At 36.9% G+C, this 25,031-nt stretch overlaps 2 protein-coding genes across 6 annotated transcripts in view; both read right to left on the minus strand.

The window, feature by feature from the left end:
• The window catches only part of CLOCK (clock circadian regulator), a 38,931-nt gene extending 38,195 nt beyond the window's left edge, over positions 1–736 (minus strand). Inside the window, exon 1 of one of the 2 annotated variants that reach the window (XM_080385399.1) lies at positions 615–736. The gene's annotated coding sequence lies outside the window, so the exon portion shown is untranslated. The remainder of the gene's footprint in view (positions 1–614) is intronic. The other variant, XM_080385400.1, reaches the window with a different exon arrangement.
• Positions 737–25,031, minus strand: part of LOC308063021 (uncharacterized protein) — a 32,714-nt gene continuing 8,419 nt past the window's right edge. Inside the window, exons 2-5 of one of the 4 annotated variants that reach the window (XM_080385426.1) lie at positions 18,914–19,004; positions 15,339–15,423; positions 9,882–9,939; positions 737–8,808 (exon numbers count right to left, since the gene is read on the minus strand). In XM_080385426.1, the coding sequence (XP_080241552.1) occupies positions 15,345–15,423; positions 18,914–19,004 (170 nt within the window). In that variant the 3' untranslated portion in view covers positions 737–8,808; positions 9,882–9,939; positions 15,339–15,344. The other 3 variants (XM_080385424.1, XM_080385423.1, XM_080385425.1) reach the window with 3 other exon arrangements.

Raw genomic sequence — 25,031 nt, forward strand, 5'->3', positions numbered from 1 at the left:
TTGGTACCTAACATTATAGGGATGAAGAGTAATACAAAAATCTGTAGGAAAAATGATATTTTGTTCTCTTAATCCGCAAAAGAAAAATACATGTACAGCCAAATACAGAAAACTTCCATCTGTGACATAACTGACATCTTCATTATGCAGAATCAGAATCTGAAAGTCAGTATTTTCATTTTAACAAAGCACTGAATTTCTAGAATTCAACAAAACATTCACTTGTTACAGTACACAGATCCTACGTCAGAACTGGCAACCTAGCTTTGCTCTCCAAGACAAACAGTTAAAAGTACTGAAAGCCCACAGGAAATGCACTTGTAGTGCATTTATTTCTCACTTTTCAAGTTCTGACCCTTCTGTCTTTGCATCCGAATCTGCAAGACACTGAACATTCTCAGTGCTTAGACAAGCCAATAGGTAAGGCTGCAGAGATAAGGCCAATGAAATCAGTCAAGTTTAAGGCAAACACTACAGAAATCAAGGAGAACACCTATTTCTAAGATTCAAATTCAGTCGCATTCTGGAGATCAAAAGACACTACTTAACATTGCTACTCAGCCCTTCAGTGTTGATAACAGAAAGCCATAGGAATAATAAGAATATAACTTTACCTTTTACACTTTGGGACTTGTTAAAGTGTGAGGTTTAGGAATGAAACCTGGTTCCTCTGAAGAACAATATGGAGTTAGATGTATCCTCTTCTGCAGAAAAGCATTGAATTCTGAAATGTAAAAAAATTAAAAAGGAGTGTTTTAAAATCAATGAGATGTAAAATAATCACTTCTTTTAATAAAAGAGAAGTTGTAATTTCAACAAAAATAATTTATAAATGCAACATTCTGCTTATTAAAAATATCCTGAGTATTTCACTATCTGAATTCACCTCGCTTTAAAGCTCTTCTCCTTTATAAGCAGGATATTCTGACACAATTTACTTTCTGCTTTAAACTATCACTTTATGCTTACCTTTAACCTTGATGTCATTCTTAATTTCAAATTCAGTATCACCCACACCATCTACGTCCTTATTTCCACTTGCTACCTTAAAAGTATATCTTTACACCATTATTTTAACACCTTTTCTGCTGAAACTCTTTCTTACTTGGGCCTCTCCTGGCTTTCTGAGTTAAGTCTTCTCTCCAAATCTCCAGAATCGCCACCCTCAAGACTCCAGAATGTGTAGAATGCTGCTGCTTCTACTAGCATGTAGAATGCTGCTGCAACTAGCAAAGTCACCCAGCTGCATTACTGCTACTCTCTCAGACACAGCCATTAACCCCTTCTTTCAAAACCCACTTCATAAACATTTCCAAGAATGTATTCCAAATGAACCTCACAAATCCACCTCTTCCATAAAAAAACTCTGCATGAATATGTGACCACCAATTTCCAGTCTCTTTATACCATTACATTTCATTTATAAATTCTTCCCTTGAGCCATGCTACTTTCCACATTTTTAAGTTACATGAAATCAGTTTTCTCATCTTTATTGTGCTTCTATCTGCCTTGCTTACGGTTCTTAAAATAAAATGTATTCACTATACAATAATGTACTTGTACCATTTCTGAAAATTTTTATTTTAAAGCATATTAAATTCTAAAAAGGAAGCTGGGATCTAAAAACTAAGCTTATGCTACTCTTAAATTTATTAATGCGCTTAATGGAAAACACCAGAATTACCTCTTATTTGATTAGAAAAGTTAAGTTTCTCCTTCCCCTGTACCTAACAGAGGTTCTTAAGTGGTTAAAACACAGATGTAAATATTAACATAGGAAGTTAAAGCACAGAACAATCTGCCAACAGGAGAAAAACAATTACAGCATGATTCAATGAAGCCACTTGCTCTTGTCTGGCCAAATAACCTGCTGGCCCATTGACCTACTTTTTTAGGTGCTTACAGCCTCCTCTCCTATTCTGTTTTGTTCCATTTGACAAGTGCTAACATTAATAGTGACAAAGAGTCCCATGAAGTCTAGGTTAGAGAGTCTGCAACATGAAACCTGTGTTTTTAAACTGCTTGGACTCAAACAACTCTGCCAACTCTCACCCAGCTTCGAACAGAATTCTAATGAGGAAAATTTTAGACCTCATCTCTGCAGCATGTATTTTGTAGAGGTGTATTTTAAAAAAAAATCACAATGAAACACTTCAGAAAAATACCGCAGGACTTATATCTGATAACCTTATGCGATAAAGTCTAAAAGAGAATTTTTAAAAAGGAAGTTTTTAAGGATATTTCAAAAAGGGATTTTAAGATGAGAAGGAAAGGAATATGTTTATGTCACAAATACACATAAGCAAGCTTAAATCAGACCAAAAGGAAAGCTAATGACAGCGGAAAAGCTTTTGTAGCCAAAACCACATAGATCTCTAACTCAGTAGAAATGGCATGCATGCAAAAGCCAGCAGAAAGGTTAAGACGCCTACACACCAGCACTGTCAGCCACAAGTGTTCAAAGGTCATGGGTCTGTCTCCACAATTCATGAGGGTTTTTTAAATGCAATGAATTATGTGTACTTGTCTCTAGATACTGTGTCTTTTGTACACATTCAGTGCATGTTTTTAAACTCTTCTGCAACCAAGAAGGCAGAAACTTACAATCTTTAAGAAAGCTGAGGTCCTCAATCTCAAACCTTGGCTGCTGCCATGGATATACAAACTATTAATACATAACATTTCTCAATCTGTAGCAAAATCACAAAAACTAGCAACACTGTCACTTCTACACAATGCCGACTTACCAGTCATGGCGAGGCAGTAAGTTACTGGGTGCCAAGTTATTGCTTGGCCAAAGAAACGAGGTTCTGATTAAGTCATAGGGTAAAAAGCCACAATCCAATCGAAGGTAACAGTGAAAAAAAGTTCACACCATCTGATAAACATTCAATGTTTTCGAATGAAAGAATTTCAGTAACTTCAGTCCAATTTTATCATCAATACCGGTATGCACACTGGTGATATTAAATCTTAGAAACAAATTCAAAGAGCAAACTGTGATATTACACTACAGTCTTGCTCATGACAGATTTCTGTCACGACTGGACTAAAAATGGATGGGACAATAGTCAATGCTCTGCCTGTAATTAATTCTGTACATCATCAGTTACTGAAACCCCTACGCCTCCAGTACTTCACCTTAATGGTAACACTGTCAAATATTTTTGAGGAAGAATCAATACTGCTCTTATATTTTAAAAAAGTTTTTTTAAAAAATGTCTTGATTTTATAAGTAATATTTTCATGACTTTACAGATTGCAGCCCTCAGACAGAATTAATGCAAGGTGATAGGTATTATTATGACAAGTAATTTTACCCAGGAAAGATCACAAGAAAAATACAGGAAACAATGCAGTTTTCCAACGCTACGGTTTCTTCAAACAGAAATAGATTAACTTCTTTAATACAACCTGATCTCTGTGCCATAATCCTATTTTGCCAGGGGAACAAACTAGTTATTATAATCACAGAGGATAAGCTTTAAAGAAGATCTTGTCTAAAGAATCAAAATCACAGCACACCAGCCCACACCTCCACAGCACCTGATGCCCCAGCAGAGCTCTAACGCCAGTTATGTACCAGGGTAAGCCAGCCAAGGAGCAGAAAAACCACACTGCGAGCAAACAGCTGAGCCAGAACCTAGCTCTCAAAGTAAGCACAGCACCAAAAGCCCTATTGATTATATGGATTCTGGGGATAATTATAGACCTTCTTGATACTTTTTTCCAGGAGGAAAGAAATGTTTGCTTCTGGTAACTTGGATTATGAACTTCTGGTGTTTCAGTCTACTAAGACATTACACCATGGGCAAGCAGAGATCCATTATCTCATGCCCAGAATAGCACACCACTATCACTAATGTTCTCCATTTTGCTCTTTGCTTCATAGGTTTACCTCCAGCCCAACCACCTTTCTGTTCAGCTTTTGTTTTTTGGAGGTGGAATAGAGGGAAGGAAAAGGGAAAGAATTTGCTTTGGTTTTGTTCCTCTGTAGTAACCCGACTTTTTACAGAGCAACAGGTTTTTAGGCAGGTAAACCATAACCTGCTCTCTAATCAGATATAGTTTGGCCTAATAGAACAAGCTAGCAGGTTTCAAAATACTTGTTCCTCTGCTTGCAGCGCTATACACACCAACAGAAAGCAAATTAGGATAACAACGGATTGATCCCTTCTTGCTAAACAAAGGCTATCTGTTAAAATATGTTTTTAAAACTGACATACATCCCTTTTATCTTCTACCGCAAAATTAAAAAAAACAAAACAAAAAAAACACACAACCACAAACAAAAAAAAGGCAACCAAACAAAAATATCAGAAGGCAGGGCTGACAGGAACTTCAAGAAATGCTGTCCAAACTTTGCAGCTGAAAAGGTTATTCTAATAGCTGGAAATAGCTACATATTGTAAACTCCTCTCCATCATGTCAACAAATCAACTGTAGTCTTGGCCTGTACTTATGCAGAAGATCTGACATAATCCAGAAATGTCATTTGCTGTAGATAAACACGCTGTAACAGCAGGTGTACATCTACACCTGCTTCACAGGAAAACAGAGTATGAGAGGGCTGCTTCTAGCACAGACATCCACACAACTTGATCCCAGAATATCCTGGTCTGGTAGAGCAGCTTGCTTAGGGCCACTACCTTTGCAGGGGGTAGAAAAGGACACATCTGTGCAACATAATGAAGAAAGGGCAGTAGGACAGATGACTGGTGGTGTGGATTGCCATTATCAGAATAACTCACCCAGTCAAGTCTGTTCCTGAGGGACTTTTGAGAAAGAGATCAAGCCCAAGCAATCTCCTGGAGAGATGACCTGCCTGACAGGAGGCCTGTTGTGGTAGTGGTTAGAGATATCACACCTTTAGTCAAGTTATAATGGCACTTGAAAGAGTGCATACTACCTGCCCACAGACCTGTTTGTACATAGTCCAAACAAACAGCAGCACTTGGAAGAGCCTACAGATCACCATGAGTGGGAGACAACATAAACACCACAGAGGTAAAAAGAGGTTAAGTTCTTAAAAACTGTTTTTAACACAGATGTGTCCTTGTCTACTCCTGCAAAAGAAAGGGACCTAAGCAAGTTGCTCTGACAAGTCTGGCTAAGAGTCACTGTACATAATATCTTCATAGAAACATGGATGATGAGGATTAGAGGAAAAAGCAATCCTCTCCTATGTTCTTCATGTGCTGCCATCAAGAGAGAACTTTGCTGTGTAACTTTGGACTGGACACAATTTGCAATTTCTGGTTGCAGAAAATACCCCAGCCCACCATTCCTCCCCTCCAGGTCATTTGGTCTGATCTCTGTTTGACTGGCTGTTCTGCTGCCACTCTCACCTGGAGCCTGCATCTCCTTCCCCTTCCTCACCACAGAGATGGGCCCACAGCTCCCTCCCCGACACAGTGCAGCACTCCCATCTTGGTTCAGACTACAGTAAAGGTATGTGCAAGAAAGCCGTAAGAAGCCTCAGACTCTTCACCTGGGCTACACTGCTGCCCAGCCATATAACCCACTGATCTGGCCTGTGACTCACCCATTTCTCTTTCTGACTTTTCCTCAGACCTGCCTCCTCATCAGGAACTTGCTGGCCATCTGGGCTCTTCCCTGAGCCTGGCTGCCCATCCCAGGAAAGTACTCAGCAAATTGCCAGGCTTCTAATAACTGGTCCTTGGCTTGGGGTGCTGAAGCACTTACCAGGCTTTTCTCCCCTCCATCCCTTTCCAGGTTGCCTGTATTAACTTTGCCTTCTAAGATCCGAATTAACTACACTTGGAGATACCTGAGGTGTTGAGTATGTGTCCCCTTCAAATTGTTAACAAAGTGATTAGAATACCGATTTTCAGAGTTTGTTAGTGAGGACACTCCCTTTCTCAGAAAATCATAAAGGATAACAAAAAAATAGTACAGACCTAGCTAAGTTTATAAGATAAATTCAAAAGATAGTGTTTAATGACATGGCCATCAGAAACAACTGCTATTCTTCCGTATTCTCCTTTGAAGTATTTTCTCAGTCCTTTGTATTCACAGCTCCTTACTGGAGATACCTTTCCTTCAATAACAAAGCTGTAAAGTGTGGCAGAAACAATGCTGGTAAATGCTGTGTGCAACTAGCCTGTACAAGAGAAAGACTGTGGCTATATGTTACTGATTCCACTTGCACCAGTTGTTATAAAGCTCCAGCCTCCTTCTTGCCACCCTTCCCTTGGCTCCCACTGGAGGTGTGCACCCTTTCAGCTCTGGCAACACACCAAAGCAGATTTGTGAAATGACGTGTCCAAAAGAATCCACATTATCACAGTTTTAAATACAGTCTTTATTATCATGCTCTTATTAAAAAAGTGTGGCTTCGTGTACCTTTGAAAATTGGCATGGCTGAGGGGCTTAACAAAAAAAGCAGTACTTCACAGCATGACTTTTAATCAAGCTAGCCTGTCGGTGTTACAATTCAAAAGTGAAAACCTTCACGTCTCTAAATCTCCACTTCCTTTAATGGGACCTGCAGCCAGCCAGCTCAAGAACAGATCCTCAATTAATGCTCACTGTGCTATGGAAAAAGCGTTACACGTTGTGTAGAATCTGGAGAGTCTGCTAGTCTCTCAATGGAGGCATCTAAACTTGGTATATTTTACAATGAACAAGTAAAATCCCAGCATCCTTCTTCCAGCCTCTTAAACAGAGCCAAGAACAAAAGTTTTTTCAGAAGTTCAAAAGGAGAAAAAATGCCACACATATGCTCAAAAGTTTAAATTCCCACTAAATATTACCAATTATCCCTGAAAATTACCTACTACACACAAAATAATGACTTTCAACAGAACAGTTACCAGACAAAAAAAAAAAAAAAAATATCGATAATTTCTCAATATTAACAGAAATTAAAGGAAAAAAAATTAAAACAGCGTACCAAGATATCTATCCTGGAGTTAACAACACTTTGAAATTATTTATCCAGTTACAAATATGCATATTAATGAAACAGAGCATTAAAAATTTTAAATGTTTTAGATCAGATACGGATGCTAGTTTAAACAATTTGTCTAAAATTAATTGTCACACTTTCCTCAGAGCATAAATAATGCCAAGAATACTAATAAAGCTAACCAAAGAGGAAACATTTATTAAACACTTTATTCCTACAGTGTAAACTATTCATGAAAATTATGAGACACATAAAAGAGTTAAACATTGCCTTTCATCCACCCCAATAATAGGAGGGAAGAATGTCTAGATACAGAAAGTAAACTAACTTTTGAAAACTGTCCTGGAGAAAATTCATTATCAAATTCAACAGATGCAATTACTACACATTCAAAGCAAGGTAAATTCTTCTTCCATTCCATAAAAAAATTTCTGCTGAGTGTTGATATAAACTCATTTTTAAATTTAGAAAATGAGGCTTCACAATTATTATTACTACAACAACACTCAGTTCTCCACTACAATTAATCTTGCAGAAAAACATGAAGCTACATACTAGGTGAGCACCTTAACCAGTTAGTACGCATGTGTGTTGCAAGGTAGAAAAGGTAGCTACAAAGCTGTTTTTTAAATTCATACAAACGACTCTTTCCAAAATTCTATCCTAGACCAGAAAAATCTGCTCAATGAAGATTTATCGGGTTTTATATCCAAATGAACACTAATACCTTTTACATACAGTACTGACTAATCTAGAAAAACCTTCAGTCACAATTTCTTGTTTTGTTCTCACTATTGCATTCTAAAATCTTCAGAAATCCAAGTCGTCAACAAATGTCCAATACTGTCTGTAAGAAGTTAAGTTATGCAAGTTATTTCTGCACCCAATGCCTTTACAGTCTATTTAGGAGAAACTTAATCATATAGCTATAGGCCTTAAATCAGTTTTGTTTGATTTATAATTCACTTTACCGTTTAAGGGGCAACCACGTATTTCATAACAGCTTAATTCCTTTAAGATACCATTACCTAGCACATTCAGAAACATCTTACCGCTTCTCAGTTATGCACACATTAAAAAGGGGTGGAGGAGGCAGAGGGAAAGCAGAATGCCATGCCAGCCATCCTAATGAAATGAATTCAAGTTTTGGTTTTTTGTTGGTTGTTTTTTTTTTAAACAGGAGACAAAAACTTATTCCTAACTCATGGACAGGGTACTCACCTAGAATGTGGAAGAAACAGACCAAGTACTTCCTCTGAATCAGTCCACAGGTAAAAGAATTAGACATGTAGGATAGCAAGATCAATATATAACAGATGATGCAGGTCTACATACATACATGGCTACAGACGCTAGGATACAGATTCTACTACTTCATAGCCTAACAGTTACTTACATTTTTAAGCACTTTTACCAAACTCCTTGGTCAAACAAAGGTTTTCATGTTAGCCTGTGATCATTACTTTGACCACTCATTTCCACACCCATATTAAACTCCCTCTCTTCTGCTACCATCAGTATCTGTAATCACACAGTCAACACAGCTGAAAACTGGTCCAGCCTAAAACTAACCCAAATATTGTTTCATTCAGCTAAATCAACTGCATTTGTTTCACCATATGGCTGCTCAAAAGCTGTGTTGGCACAAGGGAAGGGGAAGCAGTGAATCACCAGGTTAGACAGCTTTTGGCAACAATGCCATTTCATGCTGACCTAACACCATGTGTTAAATTACAACCAGAGAACAAAACTGAGAAAAATGAGATTCAAATTTTTTGTCAAAGAGCAGCATTGTAGCTACTACTCGAGAAGTCTGCTTCATATTTAAATGAAATATCTGTACTCTCCCATGCATTGCTGCATCTCATGTGGCAACCTGTAAAAAACAAAATTTCTGGACAGAATGAGGTTTATATACATTGATCCAGACTCATGGATCAGGTTTGGAATATGAAGACAAACCCAGAACTCAGCTTTAAAGTCAATGGGAAACTCAAGCAAAATGTAAAAGCACAGCAGTATATATACCTGATGTGTTGCTAAGTAGTTAACATACTTATTAAGTAACATGTTAATTGGCATGAACTGTGACTGTTTTAAGATGATACTCTGTATGGATACTTGTACAAGGGCATTCACCTAGATTAATAATATGAAACTAAGAAAATTTAATGAAAGAATGATTTATACCAGCAGCAGCTATTTGCAACTCTTAGTTAGAATTGTACAAGCGTACCAAATGGACCTATATAAAAAGATTAGGACAGTTGTGAACAGCAATGTCCAAGAACACGTGACAGGTGTTTCAGAAAGTTAATATTTACTCTGAAACTTAATTATCCATCTAATGTAGAAATGCAAACATGGAAATAAAACACTATAAAAATATTTAGCGATAAGCATAATTTTTTTCTTCCAAGTTGATTGCACAATCCTCGATTTGTGCAGCTGTGGAAGTGCTTCTGATGCTTAGATTTCCCAGCACGGGTGACTCATGCACAGCTAAATTACTCTGTAAATCTTTTGTCAAGAGTGGACTGTTTGACTGCCTGAAGAATGGAATACGCAGTGCATTTCACTGGAAAGCATCTTCAAAAGGAAAGAAGTGAGAATTCACATTTCCATAAAATGAGAGAGTAGGAACATTTTAAGCTCCAACACTGAAGCACAGTCCAAGTCACATATTAACAAACAAGCAGCTCCTCTTCCTGCCTCCCCCAACCCCTTTCATGTAGAAGTCCTGCACATCATCCTGAGGACCAGAAAATGATAACAGAAGAAAGAATGAGGTAGTAGAAAAACAACAACAAAAAAAATAAAACAAGGGAAATGCTAGGGGATGCTAACTTCAGTGTATTAAAAAAAGATGTGGCAAAATACACTTCTGTATTAGCATGCTTACTGTTATGTTCATAAGATTAACAAGATTTAACAAAAGTAAAGACTTACTTTTCTAATTTCTGGTGTCTGCCAGTAGCTCCTTCAGTTTTTCCCCCAATACAACTACCTGTTACAGAAAAAGCAAGTTTACACATTATATGAAAACTCAACACTACTGTTATGGAATTACAAACCCCTGCATTGCACTACTTAATTTCATTAAACCAAACACTACAGTTACTCTTGCAATTAACTTTCAACGTAACAATCCAGCCTCAACTGGAATTACAGTGATTGCAAAACCTGAGATATAGGACAAGTCCTTCATATTACATAGGCAGGAAGTGCCTTAACAGGAAAGGGAAAAAACAAAACAAAATAAAACTTTGTAATTGGTACAGAGAGGAAATGTCTTAACTGTTGTCTCAGCTAAAGAATGGACAAAACTAAGGCAGAACAGCTTTAGTTTTCTTGTCCCTGGAAACTCTTTGCAAAGCTTGTTGCAACCACTTTGGGGATAGATGTTAGATATCATTTTGCCACCCTGCTATAAGCAAGAATCAAAAGGAAATGGAACATCATCCAATATTTAGTCAATAATTGGACTTGCTGAGGCTGGAAAGATGGTGCATTATTTTAGCAAGAGGGACAGCATTGCATGAACTCTGCAGAAACAGCAATGCATCAAGAGAAAAAAGCACATAAAGTCAACTCTAAATTTAATGTAATTTTACTGTAATTATTCTGCATATATATTCTTATATAAATGGAAATAAACAAAGAACACCACCTTTACTTAAGCATTCAAATATGAGAGCACTGAACACAACGGAATTTCTGAATGTTCAGTAAACACTGTTTAAAGGAAAGCCATAGTTTGAAGTAGCACTGTAATATTTAACCAACTGTCTTTTAGCATTCTGTGTTTCCAAAACATTGTCATTTTATGTAGATATCAAATTTGCAAGCATTCTTTCTTCATTCTCCTGAGGAGCAGCAGCGTGCTTTCCTCCTTTGTGGCTTGCTACTGACATGAGAAGAAACTTTCAGGGCTTGTGCTGACTAAGCAACTCCAGAAAACCTACTGAATTCACCACCCGAGGGTCACCAGAGAAGCAGCTAAAGACGACCAACAAATACCTTGTTCCCATAGATCAGTACGACCTTCAAAATGTTGGGTCCAGTCAATTTAATTGTAAATTAAGTTGATCAATTATGACACAATATTACTCTTCAAGCACTGGGAATTTCTGTAATGAAGACTTTCAGAACCTTGCAGACTAATTCAACACTCATGGCAAAAATTCTGCCAATTATTTCCCATTCCCCCGGCTCTTTCAAAAATATTTTAAGATCATGACATTGATTAAAAGACATAAAACACTGAATGTAACTGAAGAATTTCTAAGCCAATCTTTTTTAAGCTTTGCTGCTACCGTATTTGAGAGAAGAATCTTCAAGATTAGGTTATGGGGGGGAAAAGGATCACAAATTCAGCTCCTTTTTGTATTTTTGGAAATTCAGATTCTGGCCTGATACTTCCATATAAACTTTAAATAAAGTTTCAAATGAGTCATCAAATTTATTTATATAAGAACTATTAGTCCTTTTTACCATCTACAATACTCAACACAAAATCATATTACAAAAGTTATATCAACTACTTGGGACCATAGTCACTACGTTTGCGTAACTTTAAACTTTTCTCAGCTTTTTTCTTTTTCTCTTCTACCATTTCTCAAGCTTTACTTCCATAGAATTATCAGGCCACATTATCTACCAAAACACATGTCTCTGTATGCATACTCCTTGCCCCTCAAAGCCTCCTCTGCATTCTTAAGTTCTCAACACGTCCCAAATTAGTATCACCATATTTTATTTGCAAACATTTAGAACCTTTCCTTCCAGATTGTTACTGAAGATGCTAAAATTAGCACTGCTTAAAAGGCTTCCATCTCAACGAGCAAGTAGGACCTATTTAAAAATAAAGTTGCACAAGATGTATTTTACAATATTTTAAATGAAAGCAAACGTGGTAATCCATGCCTTATAGGCTCTTTTCCCACTTTGTTAACAGAATCTGACTTAGATCATTCAGCAAAAGTCCTGAAAAGTAACATTAAGAAGGTATTTATAAAGTCATTAGAGCTATTCCAAGTTTCAGTTAATATATCAGTTATGAAAAAGTAAAACTATAATCAAGTTTTACTTTCAACAGCAATTCTCTTCTGCTCAGAACATTGTGAACATAGTTTCAATGACCTAGGGTCTTGCTATTTAACACCAGTATTGAGGAATGGGATTCCAAAAGCTATCAATATTCACAGGAAATCTTAAAATGAATATAAATTGTATGTTGAGGTCACATGCTAACAGGCTAATGAAAAAAGCTGTACTGTATTTAAGCATACATTAAGGCTTGAAACAGTTTAGTTGATGTCTAACATTAACAAATATGCAAACACAGAATGAAGCACACACTTCAACATAAAAGTGCAATATTCATAAGACAAGATTACTTAAAATTATGAGGACTCTTCATAAAGAAGAGTTACAATTTCTTTTGTACAACTTAATTTTTACTTACAATTTCCATGTTTTGACTCAACATTTTTCTTCATTTTAAATTGAGGCTTGCACCTTCCTCAATGAGGCCTCCTCCCAAAGTTGCTATATGAAGCATCTAAATACTAAATTTTGATTTTTACTTAATGCAATGTTTTTTTAGAATAGAATCAAATCATTCAGGTTGGAAAAGACCTTTAAGATCAAATCCAACTGCCAACCCAGCACTGCCAAGTCCACCACTAAACCATGTCTCTAAGCACCACATCTACATGTCTTTTAAATTCCTCCAGGGATGGTGACTCAATCACTCTCCTTAGCTAAAATGCCACATACACACGTGGCTGTAATAATCACTCTTTTAGAAAGGACTATACAAATTGAATGGAAAGTTGCTTAAGCCTAGGAAAATAAAATATGCTAACTTTTATATGTTTATGCTAGTTAAAACATGAGGGAATAGACTGTATAAAAACAATTTAAATAATGTTGCAAATAACTGTTTGAAAAAAATAACTGGCTTGCTTTTTTATTCAAGTTCTCCAAAATGCTGCTGATACATGTGCTGCTACAAACTTAGATATTTTTTTTTTGCAGGATTATATTGAAGGGTGGTTGTTTTAATGTCCCTATCAATAGGAATCTTACTTGAATCTTGGAAATTTTCTGGAAAAAAATGCTGAAAGCTAAGACCTAGATTCTGCAGAGACCTAATAAACAGGAAAGATAACCAAGTTTAGTCCTAATCATTGGCTTTGGCATGTGGGATGTTACACTAGCAGTAAGCATGCAAAATTATTGGAAATCTCTGAACTTCAAATTATATAGGACAGATAGGGAGAACTCTTGCAACTGTTACTTCAAGATACAGTGATTTAACATTGGCAACCAAATATTACTTAAACTTTCAAAACCTTAACAACTACCATCTACAAACTCAAATTGAGGAACTCAGTCTGAGCCAGGTCTATCTTGATTCAAGACAGCTCAGTGCAGAGAAAGATGGCAATAACTGGAAACATCGGTGAAGATCATCGCTTTTCCATTTTTTGCCTTGCTCCTACTTAATAATGTGCAAAAAACCCCAAAACACAAAGTGCAATAAAACACTGGACTTGGGGATTTTTCAATGCAGATGAGCAGCTCAAGCAAAATATTTGGGATGGGAAGTATACAAATTTTAGAATTCTATATAAAAATTATGAAATGAAAGAAATCAGAGACTCCTATTTGCAATGATTTAGGAATATAAGCACAGAAGTAAAACAGACTAAGCGATCAGAATTTCAAAAGGCACTTATGATTTAGTAAATTGATTCACTGTCACTTGTATTTATTTGTTTCCTTGACAGTTTGTATTAATAATAGTTGCAAAGAACATTCTGCCACTTTGAAAGCTGTAGATATTAGCACTGAAAGTTGCAACTGGATTTGTAAAACAGATAATATCACAGATGTTCATTGCCCTCATCTACTAACCTAAAACCAAAGTGAAAAATTTTGGCTATGTCTCTATTAGCAAGTCATCTGCAATAGCAGAAATGGATCAGTACATCAAAGCAGCTGGTGCTGACACTCCCATGCTAGCTGTTCAAGAGGGTTTATTTTGGATCAGATTTCACCTGTTCTCCAGAAGCAAACGTCACCACCTCACAGGCCATTCAAAGTTTGCCAGGGATTTAATAACTGATTCAGACCTGCATGTTGCCAGTAGGGACAGAAGAGCACTTTGCACCTGCAGCAGAACTTTTTTACAATATAATTTCCCAGTTTTCTGGGAAACAAATGTAGTTTGAACACCCTGATCAAGTATGTGGTAAGGGGAGATAATAGAGAGATTTTATCCAAAACGGTATTAATGACACAAATCAAAATGCATACACTGGAATTACATCCTACCTTTCCAAACCAGGCTAACCAAAATAGGTGTCATGTCCCAAAACAGAATACTTAAGGGTACTGAAAGACTCTAGAAAATTCATGTAAGCTTTTCTTTATAATGCCTCACCACAATAAAAAAATAAAAAAAAAGAAAGAAAAAAAGAGAGAAACATCATGGTACATGGCAATCTACCAGCTACCAAAAAAAGCATTTATTTACCCTATGCTAGAATTCAGCAGAATACATAAAAATGGATATCCCTATCACTTAAGCTTCATTTCTCTTCTCCCCTTCTTTTGTTTCTTCACTCCATCTTTCACGTCCTCCCCACCTTTAAATATTTCACCCCTTTTCTTATTTCCTCCTTATTTATTTCAGATTTTTTCTCCCTATTTATTTAATTCCCTCCTATTACCTGTGATATTAAATACAGCAAGAGAAAACTGACTATTCCAGCATCTCTGAACTTTAAGACAGAGCTGTCAGTGTTGTTTTTTTCTTTAGAAATTCAGATGGTGCAGACTGAGACAGGCATGTATGGAAGCACCACCTCCATGATTTAACCTGTCCTAACTCAAAATTTAGAAGAGTTAAAGATGAACATGTGTTTGCTTCAATCATTCAAATTGATCTCTAAATCCAGTGCTAAGCAACTATGTGAACTGAGAAAAATCAGATTAATGACACAGGAATATTAGTCTACTGTAAGACTGAAATTAGCCCAGTTCTAAACATCATCTCAGAGTACACCCACAGAAACACAGAACACCGAAATGCTAAGGGAAACCAATCAAGCAACTTATGTTATGGAAGAATTTCATTACAAAAACACTAGACAAAAATATATTTGGCACATACACAGCTTTTTACCTTAGGATTAAAGCCAGGAACATATTGCTTAATCTTTGCCTTCCCCCCCCCCCCCCCCTCCTTTCTGAGCTATGTCATTTGTTTATATAATAATATAATCTTCTGGATTTTAGGTTAAATGCCAGTTTCTCTTAAGTCATAAACAGGATTTTGTCACACATGATTAACTCATTAATTGCTTAGAATAATTAAAATATTCAGAGACTCACCTAGTTTCACTGACATTCAATATACAATATCCAAGTAATTTTCCAGATTTTTGCAAATGAAAGAATGGGCTTCACTCTGCTTTTCCTAAAATTTAGATGAAAATCAGATTTCTTTAAAACGATTCCCAAAGAAAAATTGTTCTTTAAGAAAAACACAAAAACAAGCCACAAAATAACGCTATACAAACTTTCACATATACATAAATTGAAAAATTTAACTATAATGACAATCCTTTTAATTTCAGAAGCTTCCTTCTGTGTGGACCTGGGCTCAAAAGCAAAATCCAGTGTTTGTAAGTAATTCTGGTTTTAATAATAAAAAAAAAGTTAGCAACAATTTCACCACAACTTATTCCACTGATTTTTTTAAAATCCTATGATGCAATTACATAATTGTAATATGAATTCAATACTACATTTTTAATCCATGAAAATCTAAGAAACAATAAATAATTCAATTTACTCCTATACTAAACACAGATTCCACCTTCCTGTAACTCATGAACACCAGATGCTCTTGGGTCACTTCAACACAAAACCCCCAAAATATTTGAAAAGGAAGTTCAGTGCAGTCCTATAATAAGCAAATGAGAGGGGTGGAAACATTAAGATCATCCTCCACAATATAAATTCTAGTTTCAGCAAAAGTGGAAATAGAAGTCTCCGGCCTGTCTTGTAAGTCTGTCGTCATTTCTTTCATAATTTGAATCTTTAGACAAACAGGGCACTGATTTCTCCCACGCAGCACCTCTCTCTCTCCTCTCTGCCTGGCCCAGGGCATACCTGTGTTTCGGTGAACTCTACCACTGCATGTCATTAATTTAAACCAACTCCTCTGATCCAAACGTAAAAACCTAGGGTAATCTCTTAGGCTTGCTCAGAAACAATCTCTCTTTTTCCCTTAAATTTCAGTTAGGATCCAAGAGACGATTTTCAGATCATTAGCTCTCCATACCCTATTTAACAAATTTTAATTTAATGAGCTTCAGTTTTTCTTCACTCTTACGGGCAGAGCAGCCCCAATAATTATGAGCAAAATAACCAACTGCTCTACAATACTATGTTTCCCATTCCTTGTGGATGGGTTCTGATTGTGCTGCTGCTATTCCTTACTCATTGCACTTCTACAGCAGGTGTATAAGAACAAATCTGAGTTAGAGAATAGTTTGACTTCACTGTTCTCCTGAGTAAATGTGGTTTTGCACAACTAGTGACATGGGCATGCTTCCAGAGAAGCACAAAGGCACTGCTGCAAGCACTCACACATGCATACAAGTCAGTGATAAAGGGTACAACTTTCAAATCTCTCTTCTATTTCTGCAAATCAGTGTCAAAAGTATTTTCTCTCTAGTTATTTGCTTTTCATGCTTCTATGAAAAACATTAAGAAAAAATATGTGTGGGAAAATGTTTTTATATAAGTAAATACAAAATTTCTGCAACTTAAGAACAGTTTTAAACTGAGGATTTTCAGCACAAGTTAAAAAAAAAAAAGCACTGAGGAATAAACCCAAAAGGACTAATGAAAACATAAAGATGAAGGAAAACAGCCCACAGAGACACAAGCAGTAAAGAACACAGAAGTACAACCTGGAAAACACAAATTCTTTATAAAACAAAGCAGGTCCTCGTGGTCTAAAATGGTTACTTGAAAAGCAACGCCAAAGATATACAGCATATGTAAGTTTTCAGGCTGCTCAGAAAGAAGTCTTTTGTCACTTTTAACCACACAGTATGCACTGTTCAAAACAATATTTTACTATGATCTGTTCTGAGCACAAGAGCAGCAAAAAAGAAGAAAAATCAAAGAATACAGAAAAGTTGAATCAAAAATGCACAACAGTTATGGAAATATATTACTGAAGCAGCATTTGAAAGACAGAATCAACAGCAGGTTGGGGACAGGGTTAAGGAAAAGCACAAGGAGTGCAAAGTGAGTCTCCTTACTCAGTGTTTGTACTTGACATTAAATGCAATGGAGGAGATTAGGCCTGTTTACTTCTCACAGTCCAGCTAGAACATGCTCAGTAGCTCTGTCTGGTTATGACTAAAAGGATTTGGAATATATCTACCTCATCCGATTTGGATAGATGAAATGGATTTAGGCGAATCATTGAACTGGTACAAGCTGTATTTCCAGAATTCTATCATGCCGCCTAATGCAAGAGTTTGGGATGGAACAAAAAAAAAATAAATAGCCTGATAGTGCTGTGTAACAGTTTAGGTTTTCTCCTAAAATGAGTGCTTGCTCTAACATACGCAGGTGCTTCATCTTTTCAGTGGTAAGATTTGCACTGCATTTTGAATCAAGAGAACAGTACGTTCCTCCCCCTCATCTCATTCTCAGATGCAGGCTGACTTTTGATATAGTTTTAGCTGTAGCAGATACATAATGCAAAGAATTACTGCTCAATAAGTCTTGCTAACTACAAACAACTAAAACCAGGGTCTTCGAATAGAAAGTGTCAAGCATCATTAACTACAAGCACTGCTACCTGGAACTCCATTCACGACCAAACTTCATGCATGACCAAACATCTCCAATGCACGATAAACCATTAGGAATATAGAAAGGCTTTCTGCCAGCAAGACAAAATAATCCAGTTTCAGCAAGATGGGCACAATGTCAGATCTACTTAAATAGGTCAGTTTCTCAGGTTTTTCTGACTCAGTCAAAAAACGAGAACATCTGAAAAAAATTAACAATAACATCTACATAGAAAGAAAAAACACATAAACACATAACATGGAGGCTACAGAGTGCCATGGCTGTGATACTCATGATATGTCAAATCAAACCCCCTCAGCCATTCATGAGGTGAACCTTAAACGAAGTACCCTGCCTGTTTTCTGCTTCTCTGTGTGACCATGGATGTGCAAAGCAATCAGTAACGTTACTACAAGGTAAGAAATGAATGAATCTTGCAAAGATGAAATTGTGCATCTCCTGGTCCATCTTCAGCTGGATAGTACATGGTATCCAATCAAGGAAGAGGGGAGATACAATGTTTTCACAAGTAAAACTACATGTGAACAGGAATACTGTTACTTGAGCCTATTAAGATGCATTCTGTTGCTTTCTATATATTCTTACATTAATGGGGTATTAAGCCCACCTCCACTTTAACAAAAGCATCTGTAAAAAACAAAACAAAACAAAACAAAAAAAGAAACCCACATCCAAAAAAGCTGTAAGCACGGCAATACATACGCTCATTCACTGCAACACATCCCTAGAAGAGATATTAATGCAGTCTCCAGAAACCACAGGGCCACATTAGCACACTTCACTGCTGTGGACAGTGCCATCATGGGGTTGGATTTTTTGGTTTTTTTCTTGTAGTTTCCAAGGCAGCTTAGGTACAGTTAGTTCAATTGTTTCATTCCATGCTCCAGTGTACAGGATGAAAGCTTATTAAAAGCTTATTTGAAGTTTATTCTTGGCCCCACATGACATTAATTTCAATCTCAAATTGAAATGGAACGTCTACCTTGCCTGAGGTTGAATAAGAGACACCTCTGTTTAAAGCATTACTGTCCTAGTAGCAACAAAATCTAAATACTGACTTAAATTACCTAGAAATGCATTGCGCCTTGGTAGAGTGGGTGGATAGCGTTAGTAGTCCAAATGTGATGTCATCTGAGCAAAAGCCTTCTTTGGCACAGTCTTCTGAAAAACAACAAAAAAAACCCCACAGTTTTATAAAGATGAACCCATTCAAAACAACATTTAGAGGTGAGCCCTTGATTGCTGCTCTGTTTTCTCTCCTGTCATTTCAGTCACTTTAATACCATCCCTGAACTGTCCACAATTTCATTTTCCAATTCCTCTATTCAACATGATGAAGTAAATACACATGAAGAAGTTGAAAATCAACCATATACCACCTTTTACGTAGCTGTGGCTCTGCCTGAAATCCAAATCTGCGAGACAAATGCAACAGCCTAACGGTTAACATTAAAGTTACAGTTCTAACACTGTCTACAAAATATTAATACTACAATTACTATATTAAAATTGCTTTGGGGTGTGTTATGACCTTGCAATAATACAACATGCAAATTTCTGGAGAGTAAATACATCAATCTTAACTCTTTGTGTATTATGGTTCAAACACAGACACGATTTTAGAAATCTACCTCAGAACATAGTGTAAAACTCTCGCAGAACAACAGCGTCAGAAAGACTCAACCATCTTCCTCTCACTAATGAAAAACTAATTCCAGTAAGCTGTACTGAGCAGAAGCTAACTAAGCAATAGAGATTTCTAGACACACCCTACTTATTACACAAGGAAATAGCTTCCAATCTACTACACAAATTCTGTATTCCTACATACAGTGCTGTCTTTTAAATACACATGCACCAATTTGGTAATATAATCTCACTGACTACAATCCTGCTGGGAAAACTACTGCTATTTATCACTATTGATGTTTTCTATCCAGCACTCCCATGTGGCAAAGTACATCCTTGAAGGTATACACAAATCTATTTCCTTCCATCGTATGCAAAGACAGGCAGATTTCTTTGACGTAAGATAACAAAACCCAGGAACTTCAAATCCCCTGTTCTTTACCACCTTGTCCCCCAGTACATACAACACAGAAAGAAGGCGGCGTCAAGCTGGGGAAGAAGGTGGGTAATGTTTGAAGGTGGTCTACCGGACAAGCCTAATAGGGAAAGAGAAGTAGACCATTACAACCTACCTCTCTTATTTACTTTCTATACAATACAATGAAATATTCTGATGTTAGAAACCAGTTTTGAATCAAATACCAGTATATAGATAAGAAATGGCAAACTATACTCTATGGGGCAAGACAAGCATCTAGATGCCATTTTAAAGGACAATCTATACAATTTTGTAAGAGATTATTTTTAGTTTCTTATGCCAGCAATACAAACATTAACATTACTCAATATAAATCAGCCATAAATTTGTTCAAATTGTCTATATAAAGGTAGTACCAGTTTAACTGAAGTAACTTTGAAAAGCAATTTCAGTTATTTAATGAAAAAAAATTGTGATCCTTTTGACTGAAAGTGGTAGCTTCAATTGTCTTTGATGTTTGAAGTTTCTATAGCTCCATGTCAGTTACACTGAAACTCAGAAAAAGTCCTCCAGCTTACACAAAAACTGCGTGTAATAGAAGGTAGTGACAGAGCAACATGAATGCTCAACACTGAATTTTCAGGCACAGCTGCCTGTTGTTTTGCCACTCACTTTAAAAGTGAGTCAGAGACAGCTACGCTTCTTAAGGGGTTAAAAAAACCTCTTAGCACTAGAATTTGTGTCCTGACTCACCTGCAAAACCAATCAAACCAGCACAATCTCAAATCCTTTTCCTGTCTCATCTTTTTGTTCATAAAAGCCAAACCACTCAACATAATTTTTAAGTTTCTATGTTTTCCTGCCCCATTTCCTAACACCTTCTAGTTACTCTTCATCTTGATTCAGACTACTCTTCTGATTTTACTATGCCTTCCAGAGCCTGCAAAACAAACCATTTCCCTTCTTTTCCTTCAAATCCTTGTACTATTCGGGCTTGCTTTATGCTGTCTTTTGCTTCTATATTCTCATCTTTCTCCCTGCTGATCTACCTTACTCTGTTTAATTCACTCACTGTGACTCACTTATTCATTTGAACCCTTGTCCTCCCCTTTCTGAGGTCATTCTCCTCATTTTCTATGTCAGTGAAATTCAGATCACAAGCTCTTCAAGGCTGGAATGGTATCTTATTATCTATGAAACATCATGAAAAGCTTTAGTGCAGCACAAGATGTTTAAGTAATGCTTATGAGTTGGAAAAACATTTTGAAAAAACCCTGAAGTACAGTATTTGAAAAAAAAAACCCAAACATTTTCAGAAAACATATTGTAAGCAAAATTGCCAAGATTACCATTGGAAGTACCATACTAATTCCACACTCTAGTTTTGTCCTCAACCACACAACTGCTAGTAGTAGCTTGATTACATATAAGGAATGTTGCTGCTGTGGATGGCAAGAAAAACTTTATTAAATCACATTACTACATTAAAATTGACAGTGAGGAAAGCGTATGTGTGTGTGTGAGAATCTGCATTCCTATTCTGACAGTTCTTGGAAGCTGTGATTCATGCTGCTACTTGCTTTCTACTCATAGTCAGAGGAAAATCTGGTTTCCTTTTGACTATTTGTTACTACGAAAACTACTTTAAAATAAGCACAAGCCAAAGCCACCTAACTATTCTGCAGTCCAGATATTTTAAAACTGAAGTATTTTAATACTCAGAATTAATGAATTAAAATTTGTGAGTACTATAAAATTTGTGAAGATTGTATTGGTTATGGAAGGCTTGAAAAGTATATTTGACACTATTGAGCAGGGAATTCTCCAGAAAACAAAGTAGCAAGCTAATGAAGTTTTCTTTTCTTTCACCATTACTAAGTCTATGAGAAGCTTCTCTAAACCTATCAGCAGCACACACTACAATTCTCCACCAAGACTTGGTAAAAATTGTACAAATTCAACATAATGAGGTAAATTGCAGTCTACTGTTTATCATGATTCATAGGTAACGCAAATATATGCTAGATGGGAAAGAACCAGAGAAATGTCCTTCTAGACACAAGTCCAGCTCCTTCTGCTTTTCAACTAACAACTCTAGATGAGCTATTCTACTATATACATCATATCCAACTAAAAGAAGAATGGGTTTACAGGAAATCCCATTTGGGAGGTACTACCTTTTGTTATTACGCTGAAAGAAAAATCCCATTTTTTGGCTATTAATGGACATATTTCATACAATACCTGGTACAAACAGCAATTTCAGACAGCACCCTTTCAGTTTTATCTCTCCACTATTAAAAGCACTTACTTGCTATGGCCTTTAAATGGAAAAGTCCAATTTCTTAGGCTCAGGTTATACTTTCTTTTCCTCTTTACTACTGAAAGTGAGGTCTAAGTTCTAGTCTTGTCAAAGAAAAACACATAAAAACCATTTCCCCCCTGAAACAATGGGAAAATATTAATCACAGCTTAAAGCTATTATAAATTCAGAAAGACCAAACTGAGTCAGGCAACCCTCCAGTCAATGAAACACTATCATGTAATTCTGATCAGGACAATAATTGCCTGGTTAAGGGTCAAAATATCTTTTAGCAGCTTATCATCAAGCGAGCTCTTCAGCAGGCAGTAAAGCACAATCCTGATAGCTCTATTCCCCTTTCCCCCACCCTCCGAAGCCAGTTCCTGCCACATCATCCCTCTGACACAGCACGATATTCTCAGTCCCTGTAGCCCCTTCCAAAACACCCCAGTGTTCTGCCCGTCTCCTCAAGCCCCGCTGGCACAACCACCTCCTGTTCTCCTACCCAACACAGACCCAGCACGTGCTGAAAAAAAAAACAGGTCAGTGCCAAACTGGCATTGTATTCTCTCCCTCTCTCTGGGTGGGTGTGTGGGTGTGCGTGTGTAGTGACACATTTCTCTCTACCCAGCTTGCCTATTTTCCCAAAACCTGAGGGAACATTACTCTTTGAGATTTCTATCCCTCCTACAAACATGGTTGCAATTGGTCAATGACTTCAAAAGCAATTGGTGAATACATACGGAAAGAATGAGAGAAAACAAGGAAAAAGCATAAATCACGTTTTCTTAGGGAATCAGGCTTAAGGAAAAAAGGCAACTCCCTACAGCTTTTTAATGGAGAAAATTTCTTGATTGTTTACTGAGCCAAAGGAAACACACAGATTTTGGCAAAACATTTTCCAATTTCTCTGACAGTTTACAACTTCATGCCTAGGTTTCCAATATACCTTTAGAGGACTAAGGACTGCTCCATGTCACAAGGCAGTTTTTCCCCTAATATATCTTGAAGCCTTCAGATGACTGATGAAAATCCAAACCTTTGGCATTTCTCTACCCTGATTCATCTGAAAAACTACAAACTTCTACCTTACCACAACAGTAGAAGTTTACCCTCTCAGAATTCACAACCACCTCCTCACCAGCAGCCATCAAACTGATGGAATATTATTCTACCAGGGTGCACATCAGTGACAGCCACAACTCAAAATACAAGAGCCAATCTCTGATATTACATTAAATATGCAATGAAATAGCCACCAAACATCAAATGCTCTTAAATGCCAGAAACTAATATTTACTATGTCATTAAAAACTTTAGTCAAATGTAAAAATGGTGATTTATGTTTTATTTACAACAGCACCAGCATTTTCAGAATTGGAAATATAAAATTAGCTATATTAATACAATTTGAGTATTTTTTTTTATTAGGTAGCTTAACACATCACATTCTCTAAGATAATAATTTAGTAAGTAAAAATACGTATTTCTTCAAGATTTGTAATGTACGTGCTAGGAAATTCACACATTAACCTCTTCCCTCCTACAAGAGCCACTTTTAACAGGCCAGCCTGCCTCCTGTATGTTCACAAATACTTGCTCCGATGGTATTTAAAAGAAAGTGCTGGAACTTTCTGGGTATCTACCAGCTCAGCAGATTATGAGATGCTTATGGGATCTGAGACCATCCTTCTGCAAGCAACTGAGCAATACACTCACAAACTTGTGGAGCTGAACCTAAAAACTCTTGTAGATTATGTTGTTAGCAATACTATACCATACTACAAAGCACTTAAAATTCAGACATCCTGCTGAATGATCAGCCCATTCCCAGATACTCCTTCCCTTCTAAGTGTCCCACAACAACATCACTACCACATCATGAGTTACTAATTAAGTTCTCCTGCCTGCTCTGGCTGTAATAGGCAATACTATCCTAAAGTATAGTCTTCACTAGAAGAGAATATCAGCAGGGCACAAAAAGAGAATTTCATACAATGGGATCCGCAATTCTAAAGCACTAAAGCCAGGGAGACTTGCATCACTCAGCAAGACTTCTGAAAAAGTTAGTAGAGATGCAAACCATAACGGTAACGAGTGAACACAATATTATGCCTTCACCTGTTTCTGAAGGCCTAGGACAGAGGTATGATTAGTACTCACAATCCTGGTCCTCGTCCTTGATGTATATAGGTAAGCTCTTCCCATAAAACAGGAGTAATATATTCCCTTTAATATGCGAGCAGGAGGAAAAAGATGTGCTCTCATTTTGCCCAGCAGCACAGGGTTACAGCACAGTAACCTGGAACAGAGAAATCTGAAAGCCAGCCTCTACTCTGCCAGAAGGGGTTCAAACCATAATCTCTCAGCAGAATCCATGTTGCACTAGGAAGATGAATGAACTCATAACTTCTCATTTCAGTGGCAATCTTCAGAACATGGAAGAAAAAATAAAAAGCAAAGCTTTGCTGGACAGGGTGGAACCAGCAGTGTGCATGCCTGTCTACAGAGAAGGGCACCCAAACAAGAGGACAAGTGCTGGTTTCCAGCTCCTAATGTCATTTAAAATTTTAAATGCAATAAAATACAAAATAGGTTACGGAGCATAGGCCAGAACACAGGTACTCAATTCCTTTTTCTCCAAAAAAATAACTGGTCTAGTATCTCTCTTTGGCCCAATTAGACTTTAATCATCTTGTACACAAGGAAAAATGGATTTTTAGGGTTTGGGGTTTTGCTGATTTGTTGTTTGCTTTTGTGGTTTTTTTAAAGAAGCCATCAACAAAACCTCTTCCTCCTCACCTCTTTGTGTTTCTGAACAAAAGGGATAGTCACC

Source organism: Falco punctatus (genome assembly GCF_963210335.1).
Source record: "Falco punctatus genome assembly, chromosome: 1".
NCBI classification, from domain to species: Eukaryota; Metazoa; Chordata; class Aves; order Falconiformes; family Falconidae; genus Falco; species Falco punctatus.